The sequence below is a fragment of the Scyliorhinus torazame genome, chromosome 11 (assembly GCF_047496885.1).
Source record: "Scyliorhinus torazame isolate Kashiwa2021f chromosome 11, sScyTor2.1, whole genome shotgun sequence".
NCBI classification, from domain to species: domain Eukaryota; kingdom Metazoa; phylum Chordata; class Chondrichthyes; order Carcharhiniformes; family Scyliorhinidae; genus Scyliorhinus; species Scyliorhinus torazame.
The window spans coordinates 17,150,832-17,168,937 of NC_092717.1; the positions used below are offsets into that span (position 1 = coordinate 17,150,832).

Genomic DNA, 18,106 nt, shown 5'->3' on the forward strand with positions numbered 1-18,106 from the left:
TGTGATTGTCTGCTTACCTGTTTGGCGGCACAGTGGTTAGCACTGTTGCAGCACAGCATCAGGGACCTGGGTTCGATTCTGGCCTTGGGTGACTGTCTGTGTGGAGTTTACAGCCGCTCCTCATATGACAAGCCCATCCATTAATCTACGGATCATTCTTTTGAACCTCCTTTGGACCCTTTCCAAGACCAGCACATCCTTCCTTAGATACGGGGTCCAAAACTGCTCACAATACTCCAAATGGGGTCTGATCAGAGCTTTATACAGCCTCAGAAGTACATCCCTGCTCTTGACATAAATGCTAGATCTTTTGTAGATAACATTTCCGCAGACTGCGATGTATGGGCCATTCCTTACTCTTTACATACTAAACACTTAACGCCAGAAAGATATTCCAATTTACGATTTAAAAAGGGAAAAAAGCATTAATATTAAATAAATTTCAAAGAGTCCATCTCACAGTTCCAAATGTTTATTCTTCTTTACATTTTAGTTTAACACACAGATACGCATGACAGACCGTGTATGTATTTACACTTTTTGAACACATGTTCCCTTGTTCTCTTTTATTTTGCAACCAAACATGACGTTGAATGGCAGCACATTTTGAAAAGACTCAGGGAAGACCGGCTATAGTACTGTGCAACATTCCTTCACTGGTCCGGTATGTTTACCTGCCGTCTTTTGGCAATGACGAGTCTTATTTATTTATTTTTTGGTACAGTTGACAGAAGAATACAAAGAGTGGCAAATCTCAACACTTATAAATAAACGGTCAAAAATGTAAATCCTAATCAAAAATAGTGTAAACAAGCGTGTCCTACACATCCCAAGTGAATCCTTAAAATAAAACACTTCCAAGACAAGCTATGAAGTGTGAAATTCCAATATACCCTTTTAACTATATTCCCATAGTATATGAAGTCAACTAACTGGACACCAAATGGGCACAAGAAAACTGTGCAAACATTCTGGAGTCAAAGATCATTACGCCCGTGGACTGGTTAAGCCAAAGGAAAGGTATTCTCTCAGAACAGGCTCATTTTAGTTTTGAAATGGCGACTATGCCTTTCTCGAATACTGACTGCAGAGTCTGGACCAGCAAGATACGGAGGTTTATCCTAATCACAAAACAAGTGACGGACTGGTGCAGCAGAAAAAGTGATAGCCATTTTACTACCAGCTCTACATAGCTGTCAACGACTGTGCCATCGTTCTTAATTCTTTATTTTGAAAAGTATATTCTTCGAAAATATTTAAGAAAGTTGAGATTGTTCAATAATCAACAAAGTAGAAAGGTCAGTAATTAGCAGCCCCCTTGGTTCTGAATACATATATTTTGCTGTCTCAACACAAAGACAGACAGATAACTTGGCTTAAAACGCTCACATTTAAATGGCATACACTTAAGGTCACTTAGGCCCAAAGCAAAATATGGCAACCAGCTATGAGGCAGACAGACCAAACCTGCTATAGAACAATTGCCACTCAGTGACATTGTGTTTTTTAGTAACAATCGAGTAAATAGTTCTTGAATGAATAGGGAGAATGCTAGTTGAAAATTTGAAAGACCCTATTCACTCCTCCAGGTACCGTTCTCATTCATAGGTGTTCTTTCATAGGTGTGCAAAGCCCAAGGGCTTGCCTCCTAAACTAATTGCTGGCTTAACATTCCATTTCAGCTGTACTAAATTTATTATTTACAGGTTTCAGTTGAATTCCTCCCCCAGCCATTGTAAATTAGCACAAGATTGCCCCATTAACTTCAGAGTGATGAAGACAATTTCACAGGTTGGGTGGCAGCCTGTGAATGCCAAATAAATAACCAATTCAACAGAAAGGCATAAAAGCAAAACAAAAGGTTCAGATAAATACAATTTTACACTGATCAGAGCCCGCATCAACAATTTCTACACAAATATGGTGAATTAAAGGAGATTGGTTAAATGTTTGTTAAAAAACACAGAACTGTAATTGATCAACATCGCATTCTTTTACATGGATTTGACAGCATAAGCATGTTTAGGGGTGGATTTACTATTCAAAGATAACAAGTTCTCCTTCAAAGGCAGCAAGGGAGAATATCAACTCAATTCAGTGATCTGAAGTGATCACACTAAATTTTATGACAGAAAAGGATCAGATTATTGAACTGAATTCAGGTTGGAACATGCTGTATCACAGGGTGCTGAGCAACAGGTTTCCACTTCTAGCTCCCGTGTGACCTGGCTGAGAACAAGAACACACGGGGTGTGGAGGTAACACCCGGAAGGAGCAAGATGCTTCCAAATGGAAGAGCAACAGGAGGGACGTGAGAAAAGGGAGGAAGCAAAACACTGTCCCCTGCCACTTAGAGCTAGTAAGACAGAGCAAGTGTCCAACAAGACTTGTACCTTTTAGCTTCCTCCCCAATATACAAATGCTTTGTTGAAACAGTGGCATTTATTTAACCATGACAACTCTTCTTTAAATGTGGCACATTTCAATCATACTGATTCAAACTGGCAATGTCGGGACAGCGAGATGCGAACTGGGTCACCTGTGATTAAGAATGATCCCCACACCACTGTGCAAACTTAGTGAGTGATCAGAACACTTCAATAAAATAAATGCAGTCAAGGAAGAAGGTAGAGTCTATATCATGACGCATATTTCTGTTTTACTAAATGCCAATTCTCACTTTATTTAAGCCAAAAGTGGTCATCATCAACTTTTTATTTATTGTTAAGGATAGCCTACCTGTACCTTTACAAATGGTATTCTCGTTTTGGCATCTCCTTTTTAATCAGTAAAAACCTGCACAAATGTTACTCTGAAGCTGTTTGTTCTGAGAGGATTGTGGCAATTCTCCCCGCCTCCAATTTCCCCCCCCCCCCCCGCCATGTGGGGGCACCTGGTTTTCAGCACAGTTGCAATCGGGAGCCTTGCACGTGGAGGACTCCAAGCACAAATTTATTTTGCGACACTCTGCTCCCTCTCACTCTGCTCCTAATTCCAATGTATGTCATCGCCACACAGGTCGAGCCCTAATCAAACTTAAACAGGCACTTGCTGCCTCCCTATCCTTCTTCACCCAGTTGCTGCGAATTCTATGGATTCAGTTTTAAACACACGCTGATGGCGTTACCAACTTGGCGAACTTGAATGCTCACGGATTAATCTTAAATTCTCCCCCCTCCCAGTACAAAATACAGCTTCTTCAAACTTTCATCACATTAAAACAGAAATGCTGTTAACGTTAACACGAAGGCGAGACTCTCTTTGGATATATTCCAAGGATTTACACCACAAGCTCTCAATACTGCCTTGAAACAAAGCTGTATCAGTGAGAGTAATACGGCAAGTGATTAAAAAAAACAAAGTAATCTACATTAGGGAGATAAAGGAACGGTTCTAGAAACATTAAAATGTAAGGCATTTATGTAAACGGGTCCAAAAACATTGGTCTGAGTTATGCAAAATAGAAAAATATATAAATAATCAAACATTCAACCAATAGTTCAAATGTTTAAATCCTTTTCACGGGAAGTGACGTTGGAATCCTTCCAGCGTACCGAGAAACATTATAAAAGTTACCGGCTTTGGTTCAACAACATGGCTTTCGAAGTCCTTTCCAGTGGTTGATCACTTGCTGGACAGGGCCGGAGTTAAAGTGCCTTGGTACTTGTGGAAGGAACAGTGTGGGAAGACGGTTTTTGAGGGTAGCGGTCGTAGTAGTAAGCTTGAAAGAGAATAGTAATATCCACGCACACCTGTAGCAATCCACATATCCAGAATTGGGCAGGAGCCTGGTTCAGGATGAAATAAGCCGTCTTGAAAGTGTCACCGCTTGCCCACATCAACACCATCGTAATACTTTTTGGGGAGGAAAGATTGCAAAATTAATCAACAGCTTTTTGCAGTAAACCAATACGTGTCCAATGCAGAGCAAGGCCATAACTTCCTTGGTCGTGGCAATCAGCAGCGACTGTTACTCCCTGCCCCAATTAATTACACCAGATTTCCTCCGTGCCTGTCTCGCCAGACCTTCCGACTTAGGCCAGGCGAGATCCAGGTAACGCTGCTGTTCGCGTGGCCCTGGGTCATAATTCAGCTCTATTGAATTGAAGATGAATATGCCCCCTTTTTTATATAACCAGCTGCCAGGTATGGGTCCCGTTGACATTGGCAGGCCAGGGAACAGGTCAGTAGATGGAATTTGGGGGTCTTGCGGGGAGGGGGAGGGGGGGAAGAGAGAGAAATCATTTCTGGGGATTTGGGGGGGGGGGCGGGGGGGGGGGGGGGGAGAAGAAGAAAACGGTGGGCCGACCCCAGAATGGGGAGGGGGGGGGGGGGGCGAGATTGAGGTCAGAACAGGTCTCAGAAGGGTGTGGGGGTGACTTGGGCCCATGCTTGGGGTGGGGGAGGGTGGTTCCTCTGGAGGGTGGAGAATACAGTTGGGGGGTGGTTAGAGGGGGAGAGGTGAGGGGGGAGTGTCCTTGGGGAAAGAGGTTGCTGGTCTTTATTGAAAGGCAAAAGGTACTGACAAAGTAGACGTAGAGCGGGTGCGTCCTCTTGTGGGGTAATCTAGAACGAGAGGTCATGGTTTTAGGGTAAGGGTTAGCAGATTGAAAACAGAGATGAGGAAAAATTACTTCTTTCAAGGGACGTGAATCCGTGGAATTTGCTACCCCAGAGGCAGTGGATGGCGGGACATTGAGTAAATTTAAGGAGGTGACGGACAGATTTTAAATTAGCAATGGGACGATAGGGCAGTACGGTGGCGCAGTGGTTAGCATAGCTGCCTCGTGGCGCTGAGGTCCCAGGTTTGATCCCGGGTCACTGGCCGTGTGAAGTTTGCACTTTCTCCCCCTGTTTGCGTGGGTCTCACCCCCACAACACAAAGATGTGCAGGGTAGGTGGATTGGCCACACTAAATTGCCCCTTAATTGGAAAAAAGGAATTGGGTACTCTAAATTTATTTTTTTTAATTAATAATGGGATGACGGGTTATGGAGAACGGGCAGGAAAAGCGGAGTTGAGACCAGGAAGAGATCAGCCATGATCGCATTGAATGGCGGAGTAGGCTCGAGGGGCTGAATTGCCTCATCCTGCTCCTAGTTCTTATGCCTGGGTCTTTACAATAGTTAGCCAGAAGCTAGAAGTGGTTTTAATTCTTCAAACTCCTTTCGGATGACTATTCGTGCAAACCAGGTGGAACCGTCCAAAGTTTGCGATTTAATCTACATTTGTGGATGGTTCCCAGCGCAGGGAAAATGCCCAGAGCAACTGCCATGGAAACCCTTACCTGTGCAGATCCGGGTGTGTTCCCCAGCGCATCTATGGGATATAGTCCAGTCCGACACTGGGAGGGGGGTCTCAGTAGTTAGAGCCCTATATATAGCATTACTATAATAGATACATAGCACTCACTTCAAGTAACTCCCACATTTGTGGGTTAAATCCTGAAAAACTATTGCTGCCATTTGTCTCTTCTTACTATTTGCAATGCGGCTAGGTGTCCAACTGTGGGTTCAAATGCATGCACGTTGCCATCCTTACTCTCATCAGTATCAACCGGTTGTGGACAACTCAAAGGGCAGTTGGCTCTACCTCAATTTTAAGAAACTATAAGGCAGGCTGCAAAGGAGTTTTTCTTTTCAACTGATAAAAGGTGGGCCTTGTGCCTTTTATCAGTTGGGCCGTCACTCAAAGGAACTGGAGTCATGCTAGGACGTCGGTGGTCATGGTGACAGGATACCAGGTTGGAAACTCAGGTCAGCTCAGGGTAAAATACAGCAAGGATTTGCTTGGAAACGAGAGAGAGCTGCCTGCACTCTATGGTCGACTGGATTCCCGAGGAACCACCGACTCCCTGATTAAAGAAACAATGACTGGGATTTTGCTGATGAACGGCGAACTTTCACCGAGATGACGGTTAAGGTGCATACAGTGGACCCCACCTCCCTATCCCCTGCCCTAAATGCACAGAGCAGTGGTTCCTCCCACTAAGAGAATAGGGGCAGGGGGAGGTGGGGACAATGGGCAGATCAACAACGAACCAAGGAGGTTAAAACTTTCAATCCGAAAAGTAGATTGCAAATTCATACAGTCATCTAGAGCAGTAAATTTATTGTTTTTTTGGTCAACAATTGTACACATCGAAATGAGTTACTTTCCTTTGCACTTCTCATTAAAAGTGTGGATTTATGATGGTGTATTAGAGTCAGTCAGTCAGCCTCCACTCTTTATCCACTCGGACATATCCTCTGTAACAAGTCCTCATTGTTTGTTTTTTAATCCTTCAGGTCATTTCTTAAAGATCCCCAGAGATTACCCTGAATTTACACAACTTTGATTTCAACAGATAGCCTTTTTCGTGAAACGTGCCAAACTCTTTTTTGAATGCCATGATCTGAACTGGGTGACAGGACAGGCTCCAGGGGCAGTTTGGTCCTATGATTTGGTACGTCACATTTCAGGGCTTTGCACAGCCTCGATCGATGAGACAATTCTGCAAAGTGACTAGAAAGGCTGGTTAGACAGGCAAGTCGCCTCTGAATCCACGCTGACCCAGGTTATCATTGTAATGTACCGATAACAAACTTGGCATCTACAGGAACAGAGAGCAAGGAAAAGCCTGCGAAAGACGGGACGAACGGCTGAAGCAGAGGTGAGCGCGAGACGACAACGGCAGCGAAATCCGTCCGGGAGAAGCAAGTGACAGCACAACACCAGATCCATTTGTGTATTGCCCTCTGTAATTGTTTCTCCGGCACCCAAATGTATATGTACCTCACCAGTTCCCACCCCCCCCCCCCCCCACCCCCCCACAAACAGATGCCTACTTCTGTGTAAAAAGTAATATTGCCAATTGTACAGAGTTGCTGTTGTTGAGCTAGTGCATAATACCCTACCAATTATTTTATTTTATTGTTTTTTTTCATGTGTGCTCTTCTCTTCTATTTTATCCTGCGTACATAACGGTAAATATACTTTGTTCAAAAACCCAATAAAAAATATTTACAAAAAAAATCATTGTAAGCTTTTCACAATGTACAATCCGCACATTTACCACTGACAATGGGGTTTAAGTTTCTATTTCTTAAAAGCATTGTGTGCAGCTTTAAAATGGCTGCTGGGGAGGTCTTTAAATTTCTGTGCCCCTTGCCAAGTTGTGAGACTTGCTGGTAAAGAATTCCCTCAGTGCATCGGAAAGAAAAAATATTTTGCTCCTGTCTTAGCTTAGTTCTTCTCTCTGCAAGGTGTGCCACTCTCTTTAAAACTTTTAACTGCAGGCACCAAAATCAGGGACAGCTGAAATGCAGAACTACATGTGATGCGGGCCTTGACTGCAAAGACCTCACATTACAGAAGATAAGCAGATTTAATGGCCGCATACCCCAAATCTTTAAGCGAAAAGAAAAACAAACGGATTTAATAGACTGACATTCTTTTTAAATATAAATTTAAAATAAATTTAGGGTACCCAATTCTTTTTTTTTCCCAATTAGGGGGCAATTTAAAGTGGCCAATGTACCTACACTGCACATCTTTGGGTTGTGGGGGTGAGACCCACGCAGACACGGGGAGAATGTGCAAACTCCACACGAATTGTGACCCGGGGCCGGGTTCGAACCCGGGTCGTTGACGCCGTGAGGCAGCAGTGCTAACCACTGCACCACCGTATTGCCTAATAGATTGACATTGTTAATCAATTAAAATGAATAAGTCTGGGATTGTGTTTATTTTTAAATAAAATGCCGATTTCTTTTGGCAATAATTATAACTGGAAGAGTTCGTTCACTTGACAGTTGGGAGTATTTTGATGGTCTCGTCAGTCAGACCTGTCAACTCTCAATCACCTGGATGTTAAAACACAACCTATTCCAGTGTCTCTCACTGTAAAAAAAATAAAGACTTCTCCATACATTTATATGTTTCTGATGCACTATCAATTACGATGAGATGAGAGTAGAGAGTAATCGAGGCTTTATTAAGCTGAGATCTGTGGCCTCCTGCAGCTGCTGCCGAAATGGCCGCAGCTCGGTGAGCACACACATTTATACTCCGCCTACTGGGCGGAGCCAGCAGGCAGGGATCGACCCCCGTACCTGTAGTACAGGAGCCTTACCGTATTACATCTCGTATGAGATAAATACAACAGTGGTGACTACCACATTCACCCCGTTAAAAAAAAAGAGTCCAGCGGGGGTGGTGGAAAACTATATACAAATTCACAAAAGTTCACAAATTCAGCCGATCGGGTGCCTTGATGCTCCATTGTGAGCGCCGCAGTCCCGGTGGCGATGCAGGCGTCGGCTCGGTTGCCGGTGACTCCGGGAGCGTGTAGACCTCATCTTCATCCCCTTGTGGGACCAAGAGGAGGACGGATCGTCCTGGAGCGGGGGCTGTGGTGAGGTGCGCTGGGGGGAGGAAGGGTGGCGCCGGGGCAGAGAGGGGGGGGGGACCCAGCTGATGCCAGGTTCCTGAGGGAGACTGTGTCTTGGCGGCCGTCGGGGAACGCCACGGCGTGCTGCAGGTTTGCATGGAGTAGTTGTACCCTCTCGCCCAACGGGTCCGCCTTGTGGAGCCGCACGGAGGAGAACGGGTCCTGGAGCTGCCAGCCACGTTGGGAGCGAAACCCCGGAGGTGAACTTCCTGGGGAAGGCAAAGAGACGTTCATGGGGGGTTGCATTAGTCGCAGGATGGAGTGAAGTGTGTCGAGGAGGACCTCCTGCCAGCGGGAGACCGGGAGATATTTGGACCGTAGGGCCAGCTGGACGGTCTTCCAGGCCGTCCCATTCACCCGCTCCACCTGCCCGTTTCCCCAGGGGTTGTAGCTGGTCGTCCTGCTCGAGGCGATGCCCTTGCTGAGCAGGTACTGACGCAGCTCATCGCTCATAAATAAGGATCCCCGGTCGCTGTGGATGTAGGCTGGGAAACCGAACAGGGCGAAGATGGTGTTGAGGGCTTTGATGACGGTGGCAGACGTCATATCGGGGCATGGGACGGCGAAGGGGAATCTGGAGTATTCGTCGACCACATTAAGGAAGGATGTGTTTCGGTCGGTGGAGGGGAGGGGCCCTTTGAAACCCACCTGAGGCGTTCAAAGGGGTGGGAGGCCTTCACTAGATGCACACGGTCTGGCTGGTAGAAATGCGGTTTGCACTCCGCGCAGACCTGGCAGTCTCTGGTGATAGCCCTGACCTCCTCAATGGAGTAGGGCAGATTGCGGGCCTTTATGAAGTGAAAGAACCCGGTGACCCCTGGGTGGCAGAGAGCGTCGTGTAGGATCCGGAGTCGGTCCACTTGTGTGCTGGCACATGTACCTCGGGATAGGGCATCTGGGGGCTCGTTGAGTTTACTGGGGCGATACAAAATCTCGTAATTATAGGTGGAGAGCTCGATCCTCCACCTCAAGATTTTATCATTTTTGATCTTGCCCCGCTGTGTGTTATTGAACATGAAGGCAACCGACCGTTGTCAGTGAGGAGAGTGAATCTCCTGCCGGCCAGGTAATGCCTCCAATGCCGCACAGCTTCTAAGATGGCTTGGGCCTCCTTCTCGACGGATGAGTGCCGAATTTCGGAGGCATGGAGGGTGCGTGAAAAGAATGCCACGGGCCTGCCTGCCTGGTTGAGGGTGGCGGCCAGAGCAAAGTCTGAAGCATCGCTCTCGACTTGGAAGGGGAGCATCTTGTCGACCGCGTGCATCGCGGCCTTGGCGATGTCAGCCTTGATACAGTTGAAGGCCTGGTGAGCCTCGGCCGTCAGGGGGAAAACGGTGGAGTGAATGAGTGGGCGGGCCTTGTCCGCATAGTTAGGGACCCACTGGGCCTAGTATGAGAAGAACCTCAGGCATCGATCCAGGGCTTTGGGGCAGTGGGGGAGGGGGAGTTCCATGAAAGGACGCATGTGATCGGGGTGGGGTCCTAGAACTCCATTTTGCACCACATAGCCGAGGATGGCTAAGCGGTTGGTGCTGAACACGCACTTCTCCTGGTTGTACGTTAGGTTGAGGAGTTTGGCGGTGTGGCGTAATTTGGAAAGGTTAGTGTCGTGGTCCTGCTGGTCGTGGCCGCAGATGGTGACATTATCCAGGTACGGGAAGGTGGCCCGCAAACCGTACCGGTCAACCATTCGGTCCATCGCCCGTTGGAGGACCGAGACCCCGTTAGTGACGCCGAAGGGAACCCTAAGGAAATGGTAAAGGCGGCTGTCTGCTTCAAACGCGAAGTACGGACGGTCCGCCTTGCGAATGGGGAGCTGGTTGTAGGCAGATTTCAGATCCACTGTCGAGAAGACCCGGTACTGTGCAATCTGATTGACCATATCAGATATGCGTGGGAGGGGGTACGCGTCAAGCTGCGTGTACCGATTGATGGTCTGACTGTAGTCAACGACCATCCTGTTTTCTCCTCAGTTTTCACAACTACCATTTGGGCTCTCCAGGGGCTGTTGCTGGCCTCGATGATGCCTTCTCACAGCAGCCGCTGGACCACAGACCTGATGAAGGTCCTGTCCTGGGCGCTGTACCGTCTGCTCCTGGTGGCGACGGGTTTGCAATCCGGGCTGAGGTTTGCAAACAGGGAAGGCGGGTCGACTTTAAGAGTCGTGAGACCGCATACAGTAAGGGATAGTAGGGGCCCGCCGAATTTCAGGGTCAGACTTTGGAGGTTGCACTGGAAGTCCCAAGTAGCAAGGCAGCGCAGAGATTGGGGAGGACGTAGAGCCGGAAGTCGCTGAACTCTACACCCTGGATGGTGAGGGTGGCGGTGCAGTACCCCCGGATCGCCACGGAGGGAGCAGGGCCTTACCGTATCGGGGTGTATGAAGCTCTCTGTGCTCCCGGAGTCAAGAAGGCATTATGTCTTGTGCCCATCGACCTTTACCGTCGTCGACGCGGTTGCGAGGTTGTGCGGCCAGGACTGGTCGATTGTGATGGAGGCGAGCTGTAGCTGGTGTTGAAAGGCCGCTGGCTGGTCGCTGGCGGTTGCAGGCGATGAGCGGCCCAATGAGGTGCCCGACGAGCAGGGGTCCTGAAACGGGGAAGATGGCGGCGCCCACGGTGGGCGGCGTTAAAGATGGCGGCGCCCGCGGGCCGCACGTGTGCTGAGGCAAGCAAGATGGCGGCGCCCACTGGCCGCACGTGGTCTGAGGCGAGGAAGATGGCGGCGCCCACGGGTCGCACGTGAGGGGTGCAGGAACAAATGGCCTGGTTACAGCAGCGATCGAGCGGGCCTGGCACACAGCAGCAAAATGTCCCAGCGCTGCCGGGGGTGCTTTGTCTGTCCACAGAAGTAGCACTTGGGTCCCCCGGGGTTGGCTGGCTGCCGCGCGGCGCATGCTTGGGGCTGGCTGGGGGCGGTCGCTGGTGGGGTCCACGACGGAGTGTTTGCTGGTGGGGTCCATGATGTCCAGGAGGTGGGCGCCGTGCGGTCGGGGGCGTACGCTTGTACATTACTGGAGGCGACAGTTAGTGAGATCGCGAGTTTCTTTGTCGCCGCGAGGTCGAGGGTAGCCCCTTCTAAGAGGTGCTGTCAGATGTACGCCGACCCTATGCCCGTAACGAAAGCGTCCCTAATTAGGAGTTGGCACGCCAGAAATCTTCACAGACTCACCGGGGAGTTGATGCCACGTGGGCAGGAGGTGCCTGTCGTAGAGTTCGTTAGTCTGCTGGGTATAGTTCTCCTTCAGTAGCGCCATGGCCTCAGTGTAGGTCGGCGCGCCCCGGATCAGGGGAAAAATGTCGGAGCTCAGCCGCGTATACAGGATCTGAAGCTTCTGTGCCTCTGAGGGTGATTCAGTCGCAGATCCGATGTAGGCTTCAAAGCAAGCTAGCCGATGTGCGAAGGCCGACTTGGCGTTGTCTGCCTGAGGGTGCAGCTGCAGGCGATTCGGCTTGATGCGGAGATCCATCGTTGTAAAATCTCTGCGTAATAAATTGATGCACTATCAATTACGACGAGATGAGAGTAGAGAGTAATCGAGGCTTTATTAAGCTGAGATGTGTGGCCTCCTGCAGCTGCCGCCGAAATGACCGCAGCTTGGAGAGCCCACACATTTATACTCTGCCTACTGGGCGGAGCCAACAGGCAGGGATCTACCCCTGTACCTGTAGTACAGGAGCCTTACCGTGTTACATCTCGTATGTGATATATACAACAGTGGTGACTCCCACAGTTTGCAATCTGCCTCATTCTTTTCGTTGGCATATCTCGTCCTTACCACATGTAAACAACTCTGGACATGACAGCTGACGAACCTGTTAGGACTCCCATGTCTGTCCTGACTAGTTAGTGAGTATGCCAGAACTAGAATTTGCCCAGCTTGAGTTATTATTACTTATGAAGTCTCTCATAATTCACTCATCCGTTCCTCGTGTCACTTGTGAATTCCAGGGTATTCATATACAAATTAAACCATGTGAATGCACTGCTGTAATTCTCCCAATGAGGGAGGTCCAGCACTTGCTGACAGTCACTCCTTGCCCGTTTTGGCCTACTTCATTATTCACTGATTATAATACTGAAAGGCAAAACAGGATAATAATAATCTTTACTGTCACAAGTAGGGCTTACATTAACACTGCAATGAAGTTACTGTTAAAATCCCCTAGTCGCCACATTCCGGCGCCTGTTTGGGTACCTAGAGGGAGAATTCAGAATGCCCAAATTACCGAACAGCACGTCTCTCGGGACTTGAGGGAGGAAACCGGAGCACCTGGAGGAAACCCTCGCAGACACGGGGAGAACGTGCAAACTCCACACAGGCAGTGACCCAATCCGGGAATCGAACACGGGACCCTGGAGCTGCGAAGCAACAGCGCTAACCACTGTGCCACCGTACCGTGAATACTCTGGGGTATGAAGGAACAAGGGATGTTGAATAGCTAAAGCAAAGCCACAAAAGGCAATCAAAAAGGCTGAAGGATTGTTGGTCTTAACCCCTTACGACAATGCAAAAATGAGGAAGCAATGCTTCAGCGGTACCGAACGTTGATTAGACCCCACCTAGAGAACGATTTTCAGTTTTGGGTACAGAATCTGAGGAAAGGTGTATTGGCCCTGGAGTGGGTACAGCTCACATTCATCAGAACACCCGATCTTAAATCATTAAATCACAGGGACAGGTTACATAAACCTGGGTTGTATTCCCTTTAGTTTCGAAAGCTAATGAGTAGCCTAACTGAAGTGCTGAAAATGTTAAAGGGACTTGATAGGGTGGATACAGAGGAATTATTTCATCTGGCGAGGGAATCGAGGATATTAAAGATAATAAGGAAAATACGATTTGTAACTATCATTTGGAGTCTTCCATTTATAACTGGTACCCAACAAAAAAAAACTGTTGCATTTTATCACAGCGCCGTTGACACAGACGCAACAGGAACTTTAAATTTCAGTAATTTCATATTTATCACAGTTTAATAACTTACTGGAGGCGAGGGGTGGGCGAGCAAGCAAGTGGAAGAGTATGTGAGTGATTGAAAGAGCGTGAGAATGCTGGCAAAAGCAAGAGCCAGGCCGAAACACTACGAAAAACAGAGACAAAGAGCGAGTGTGAGATCAGAAATCGTAGGCTGGGTCTACAAGTGTCGCCTGTATTTGAATGCTGCAAAGGGCAGTTGATCGAAAGCAGTTAGGAGGAATACAGGTCTAAAAGAAAATTGTTCTTCTGTTTCAGCATGTCTGCAAAAGGATTCTGAGTGATACATTAATGTCTGACTCAATACCAGTTAGCAGTCAGAGGTCACCATGTTCAAGCAACAATCCTATGCTGACAGGTAACTTACAAGAAGCGTTTCAGTTTGACATTTCGAGGATAGTAAAATGGATAAATTGCCATAAATATGCAGCTTATACTGAGCATTGTTCATTTACTAGATTAATTTAAATAAATCTGTCTGGTAGATGGATGGATTACCATCTGACAGGCTGCAACTCAACGGATAAACCCACAAAGACAAAGAGATATGGTGTGGCAACCCATACCCTAATAAGTCAAAATGCAGCTACTGAAATTCATGGTTTGATCTCAAGGTCTTACGAATTTACTTTGCATAGATTAAAACATACTGTGATTCATAGGGCAGTTGAAGTCTGATCATGAAGTCTTCATTGACATTGAACCAAAGTAACAGCTGATGAAAAATCCCAAAAGATAAACATAGTCTTGATTCACTTTGGAGTCATTTCAGACCTTAACACCCAATTCCACTCCAAAGTTCGTCACTGCCGAGACCTGAAACAAGTGTTAACTTGTTCCATGAATGCATTGCGACGAATACTCACTGTATTCATTTTATGTTTCTAAACATATCTGGCGCAATTCTCCCAAGGGAACAAAGTTCGTGGCGAGCGCGTTTAGCCTTGTGTTTCCCAGCGCTCACAGTGGCTATTCAACGCGGTTCGTGTTAAATAAGGGGCCTTAAATGGCGTACCGATCTCCGAGGCCCCCAGCCCGAATGCACCATAGCAGGGGAATGCACCATAGCAGGGCCCCCCCCTGCACCTCCCCCAATACCCACGCTGGCAACCCCGGCTCCTGAAAGGGTCTCTCTACAAACGCCTCTCCGCAGATAATCAAGATGTATCTTTGACTTTGTCTATATATATGTTTCTGGAACATACCTCTTCATTCACCTGAGGAAGGAGCAGTGTTCCGAAAGCCAGTGATTTGAAACAAACCTGTTGGGACTTTAACCTGGGGCGAAATTCTCCGGTATCGGCACGATATCCGCCGACTGGCGCCCAAAATGGCGCAAATCAGTCGGGCATCGTGCCACCCCAAAGGTGCGGAATGCTCCGCATCTTTGGGGGCCGAGCCCCAACCTTGAGGGGCTAGGCCGGCGCCGGACGAATTTCCGCCCCGCCAGTTGGCGGAAAAGGCCTTTGTTGCCCCGCCAGCTGGCGCGGAAATGACATCTCCGGGTGGCGCATGCGCGGGAGCGTCAGCGGCCGCTCACGGCATTCCCGCGCATGCGCAGTGGAGGGAGTGTCTTCCGCCTCCGCCATGGTGGAGACCGTGATAAAGGCGGAAGGGAAAGATTGCCCCCACGGCACAGGCCCGCCTGCGGATCGGTGGGCCCCGATCGCGGGCCAGGCCACCGTGGGGGCACCCCCCGGGGCCAGATCGCCCCGCGCCCCTCCCAGGACCCCGGAGCCCGCCCGCGCCGCCTTGTCCCGCCGGTAAGGTAGGTGGTTTAATTTACGCCGGCGGGACAGGCATTTTAGCGGCGGAACTTCGGCCCATCCGGGCCGGAGAATCACGGGGGGGGGGGGGCGCCAACCGGCGCGGCGCGATTCCCGCCCCCGCCGAATATCCGGTGGTGGAGAATTCGGCAACCGGCGGGGGCGGGATTCACGCCAGCCCCCGGCGATTCTCCGACCCGGCGGGGGGTCGGAGAATCTCGCCCCTAGTGTTGAAAGACTTCTTACAGATAATCAAGTAAGCTGTTCTGTTAACTTTATTTATAAGTGGCATTTGAACAGTATTGGGTTGCTTTATTGGATTTAATAGCAGATGTAGATAGTAAATTCAAGTTTTTCCTTTTGTTTAAGAACTGTTTAACTGATAATTGTAAAGTTATTTCTCGGATGTTAATGTAGCTAATTCTGTGTTTAAATTAAAGCTTGTTTTAACATAAAAGATACCTATTGGTCAGAGTCATTACTCCTGTGGTGAAGTTCCTTTCCCAAGTTTTACAAATTAGAAAAAAAATGTTTGGGATTTTCGTCCAGTTTCCTAACAAATGTTGCCGTCTGGTCCGGTATCCTGACAATTCTGTTATTCGCTGAAACTTTAAAGCCGCTTTGTTCTGTTGGTAGTATTCACATCATTGACTTGTGAATATTGTGCCTTCAAACCCCACTCTGGGATTTGAATTATATAATCTAGGTTAACATTTGTATGCAGTACTGAGGGAGTGCTGCATTGTTAGAGATGCCATCTTCCACATGAGACAGTAAATTGAGGTCATGTCTGCTGGTGAGGTGGATGCAAAAGGGGGAATGGGAATTATTTTGGTGTCCTGTCCCCAATACTGACCACCCAACAAGCACTGTTAAAAGCAGAAATGGTCATTCGTAGCTGTTTGTTGAGTTGCCATGAGGAAACTGGCATTAGCCTATAGTAACTGCACTAAAAGGAGCAACGAACCGGTCAAGGACATAAGTACACATTTTCTTCCACAAGATCTTATTACAGCACTACATGGGCCCTCTTACCTCATGCCTTCTGTTGATTTGTTCTCGTAATTGCGATATAATTGCGGTGTGCCAAGCATTGCCTCGGTGAAGACAGCAAAGAAGCCAAGTGTTTCCACAAAGAGTGAAGAATCAATAAGGAGGTAGGTTACGTATGCAGCAACAATAGTGAAAGCCAATACACACTGTATGTAATCAACAAATCTGCTCCATAGCCAGAAGTACTGCAGATCGAAGTCTAAAAACAGAAACAAAATATTAAGAAAAGTATCCAGATAAATTATTTGAGTGATAAATTATTATTTCAAATTTATGATCATACAACACATTTATCGCAGGCACGTTATTAAAAAGATAGTTAAATGCACCCGGATTTCAAACAGGCACCACACTTTATTTTTCCTACTTACTCAATTACCAATGTCTCTGCGACTAAGTCAAGGGTTTCCCTGCTCCTTATTTTTCCTCCTCTCCTTCTACGAATTAGTATGCAGGTGGCTAAAAATGGTATCAATTTGTCAGCTTCTGACTTCCGGTAAACGGCGGGCGGGAGGCTGCCGCACATTGGAGGGCTCCCGTTCGGGAACGGCATTTTCGGGGAGTAACGCCCGGTCCTAGGGCCAGCGACGGCAGTAAAGGTCGGGAGACAGCGCAAGGAGAAGAAGGATGTCGAAAAACACCAAAAAAACGGCCGGGCAAAAAGTGGCTGAAAGTCCGTTGGAGAGTGGAAAGGTCACCGCGGGGTCAACAAAGAAAACGTAGGCTGGAGCACCAGGGGAGGCCGCAGTGCTTACGGCTGAAGAAATAACTAAGGTGATGGCTGCAGAATTCCAAAAGCAGTTGGCGCAGATTGAGAAATGCATGGAGACTGTGAGGAAGGAGATGAGGGAGGTTTTGAGTGCGCTGGTGGAGGAGGCGGTTTCCCCGTTGAAGACGGTGGTGGCGAGCGCAGTGGCGGAGGTGCGAGAGCAAGGGGAGGCGCTGAAGGAAGTGGAGGAGACGGTATTGCAGCACGGTGATCAACTTGCCTCGATGGGGAAAGAGATGCGGAAGGTGATGGACACGAACAAGAATCTGCGAGGAAAAATGGAAGATCTGGAAAACAGATCCAGGCGACAGAATTTGAGGGTCGTGGGGCTGCCCGAAGGAGTTGAAGGACCGAAGCCGACTGAGTATTTTGCCGCGATGCTGGCAAAACTATTGGGGGAGGGGGAGGACCCCTCCCGATATGAACTGGATCGGGCTCATCGGTCGTGGAGGCCTGTACCAAAGGCGAGTGAGCCGCCAAGGGCAGTGACTCTGTGCTTCCGTAGGTACAGTGTGAAGGAGAAGGTCCTGAGCTGGGCCAAGCAGAAGCGGGTGGTGCAGTGGGCTGGAGCTGGTATACGTGTATACCAGGACTTTACGGTGGAGCTGGCGAGGAGGCAGGCTGCCTTCAACCGGGTGAAGAGGGCACTGTACATTGGTAAGGTGCAGTGCGGCATTGTATATCCAGCGAAGCTGAGGGTGACTTAAGCTCAGGGACTTTTATTTTGGAACGGCGGAAGCAACGGAGGAGTTTGCGAAGGCAGATGGACTGTGGCAGAACTGACAAATTGAGGAATGGTCATGTACCGATGTAACCGCATGACTGTATTTTCTTATTTTTTTGTATCACTGCGTGCGGGTGTAGAGGCTAAAGGAGCCAATGTTGCATATATTTGGACAAGGGAAGGGACGGGACTTTCACTCGAAAGGAGGACTCGTTGGGGTGCAGGTGGATATGCGGGATTTGTGTGCTAAAAGGGGATCTTTGGGCTTTTCTAGGGCCGGGCAAGGGGGGAAAGGGACCCGGGCGGGGCCCTCCACGCTGGCCGGTTTAAGCCGGCCAGTGAACGGGAGTGAGGAGGGGGGAGGGGCTGCGGCCATCGGAGCCTG

At 48.5% G+C, this 18,106-nt stretch overlaps 1 protein-coding gene across 2 annotated transcripts in view; it reads right to left on the reverse strand.

The window, feature by feature from the left end:
- Nucleotides 1–456: 456 nt before the first annotated feature.
- The window catches only part of slc66a2 (solute carrier family 66 member 2), a 71,258-nt gene continuing 53,608 nt past the window's right edge, over nucleotides 457–18,106 (reverse strand). For both annotated transcript variants that reach the window (XM_072466990.1, XM_072466989.1), the window contains 2 exons: nucleotides 16,211–16,427; nucleotides 457–3,855 (listed from right to left, as the gene is read on the reverse strand). In XM_072466990.1, coding sequence (XP_072323091.1) covers nucleotides 3,648–3,855; nucleotides 16,211–16,427 — 425 coding nt within the window. In that variant the 3' untranslated portion in view covers nucleotides 457–3,647. The remainder of the gene's footprint in view (nucleotides 3,856–16,210; nucleotides 16,428–18,106) is intronic.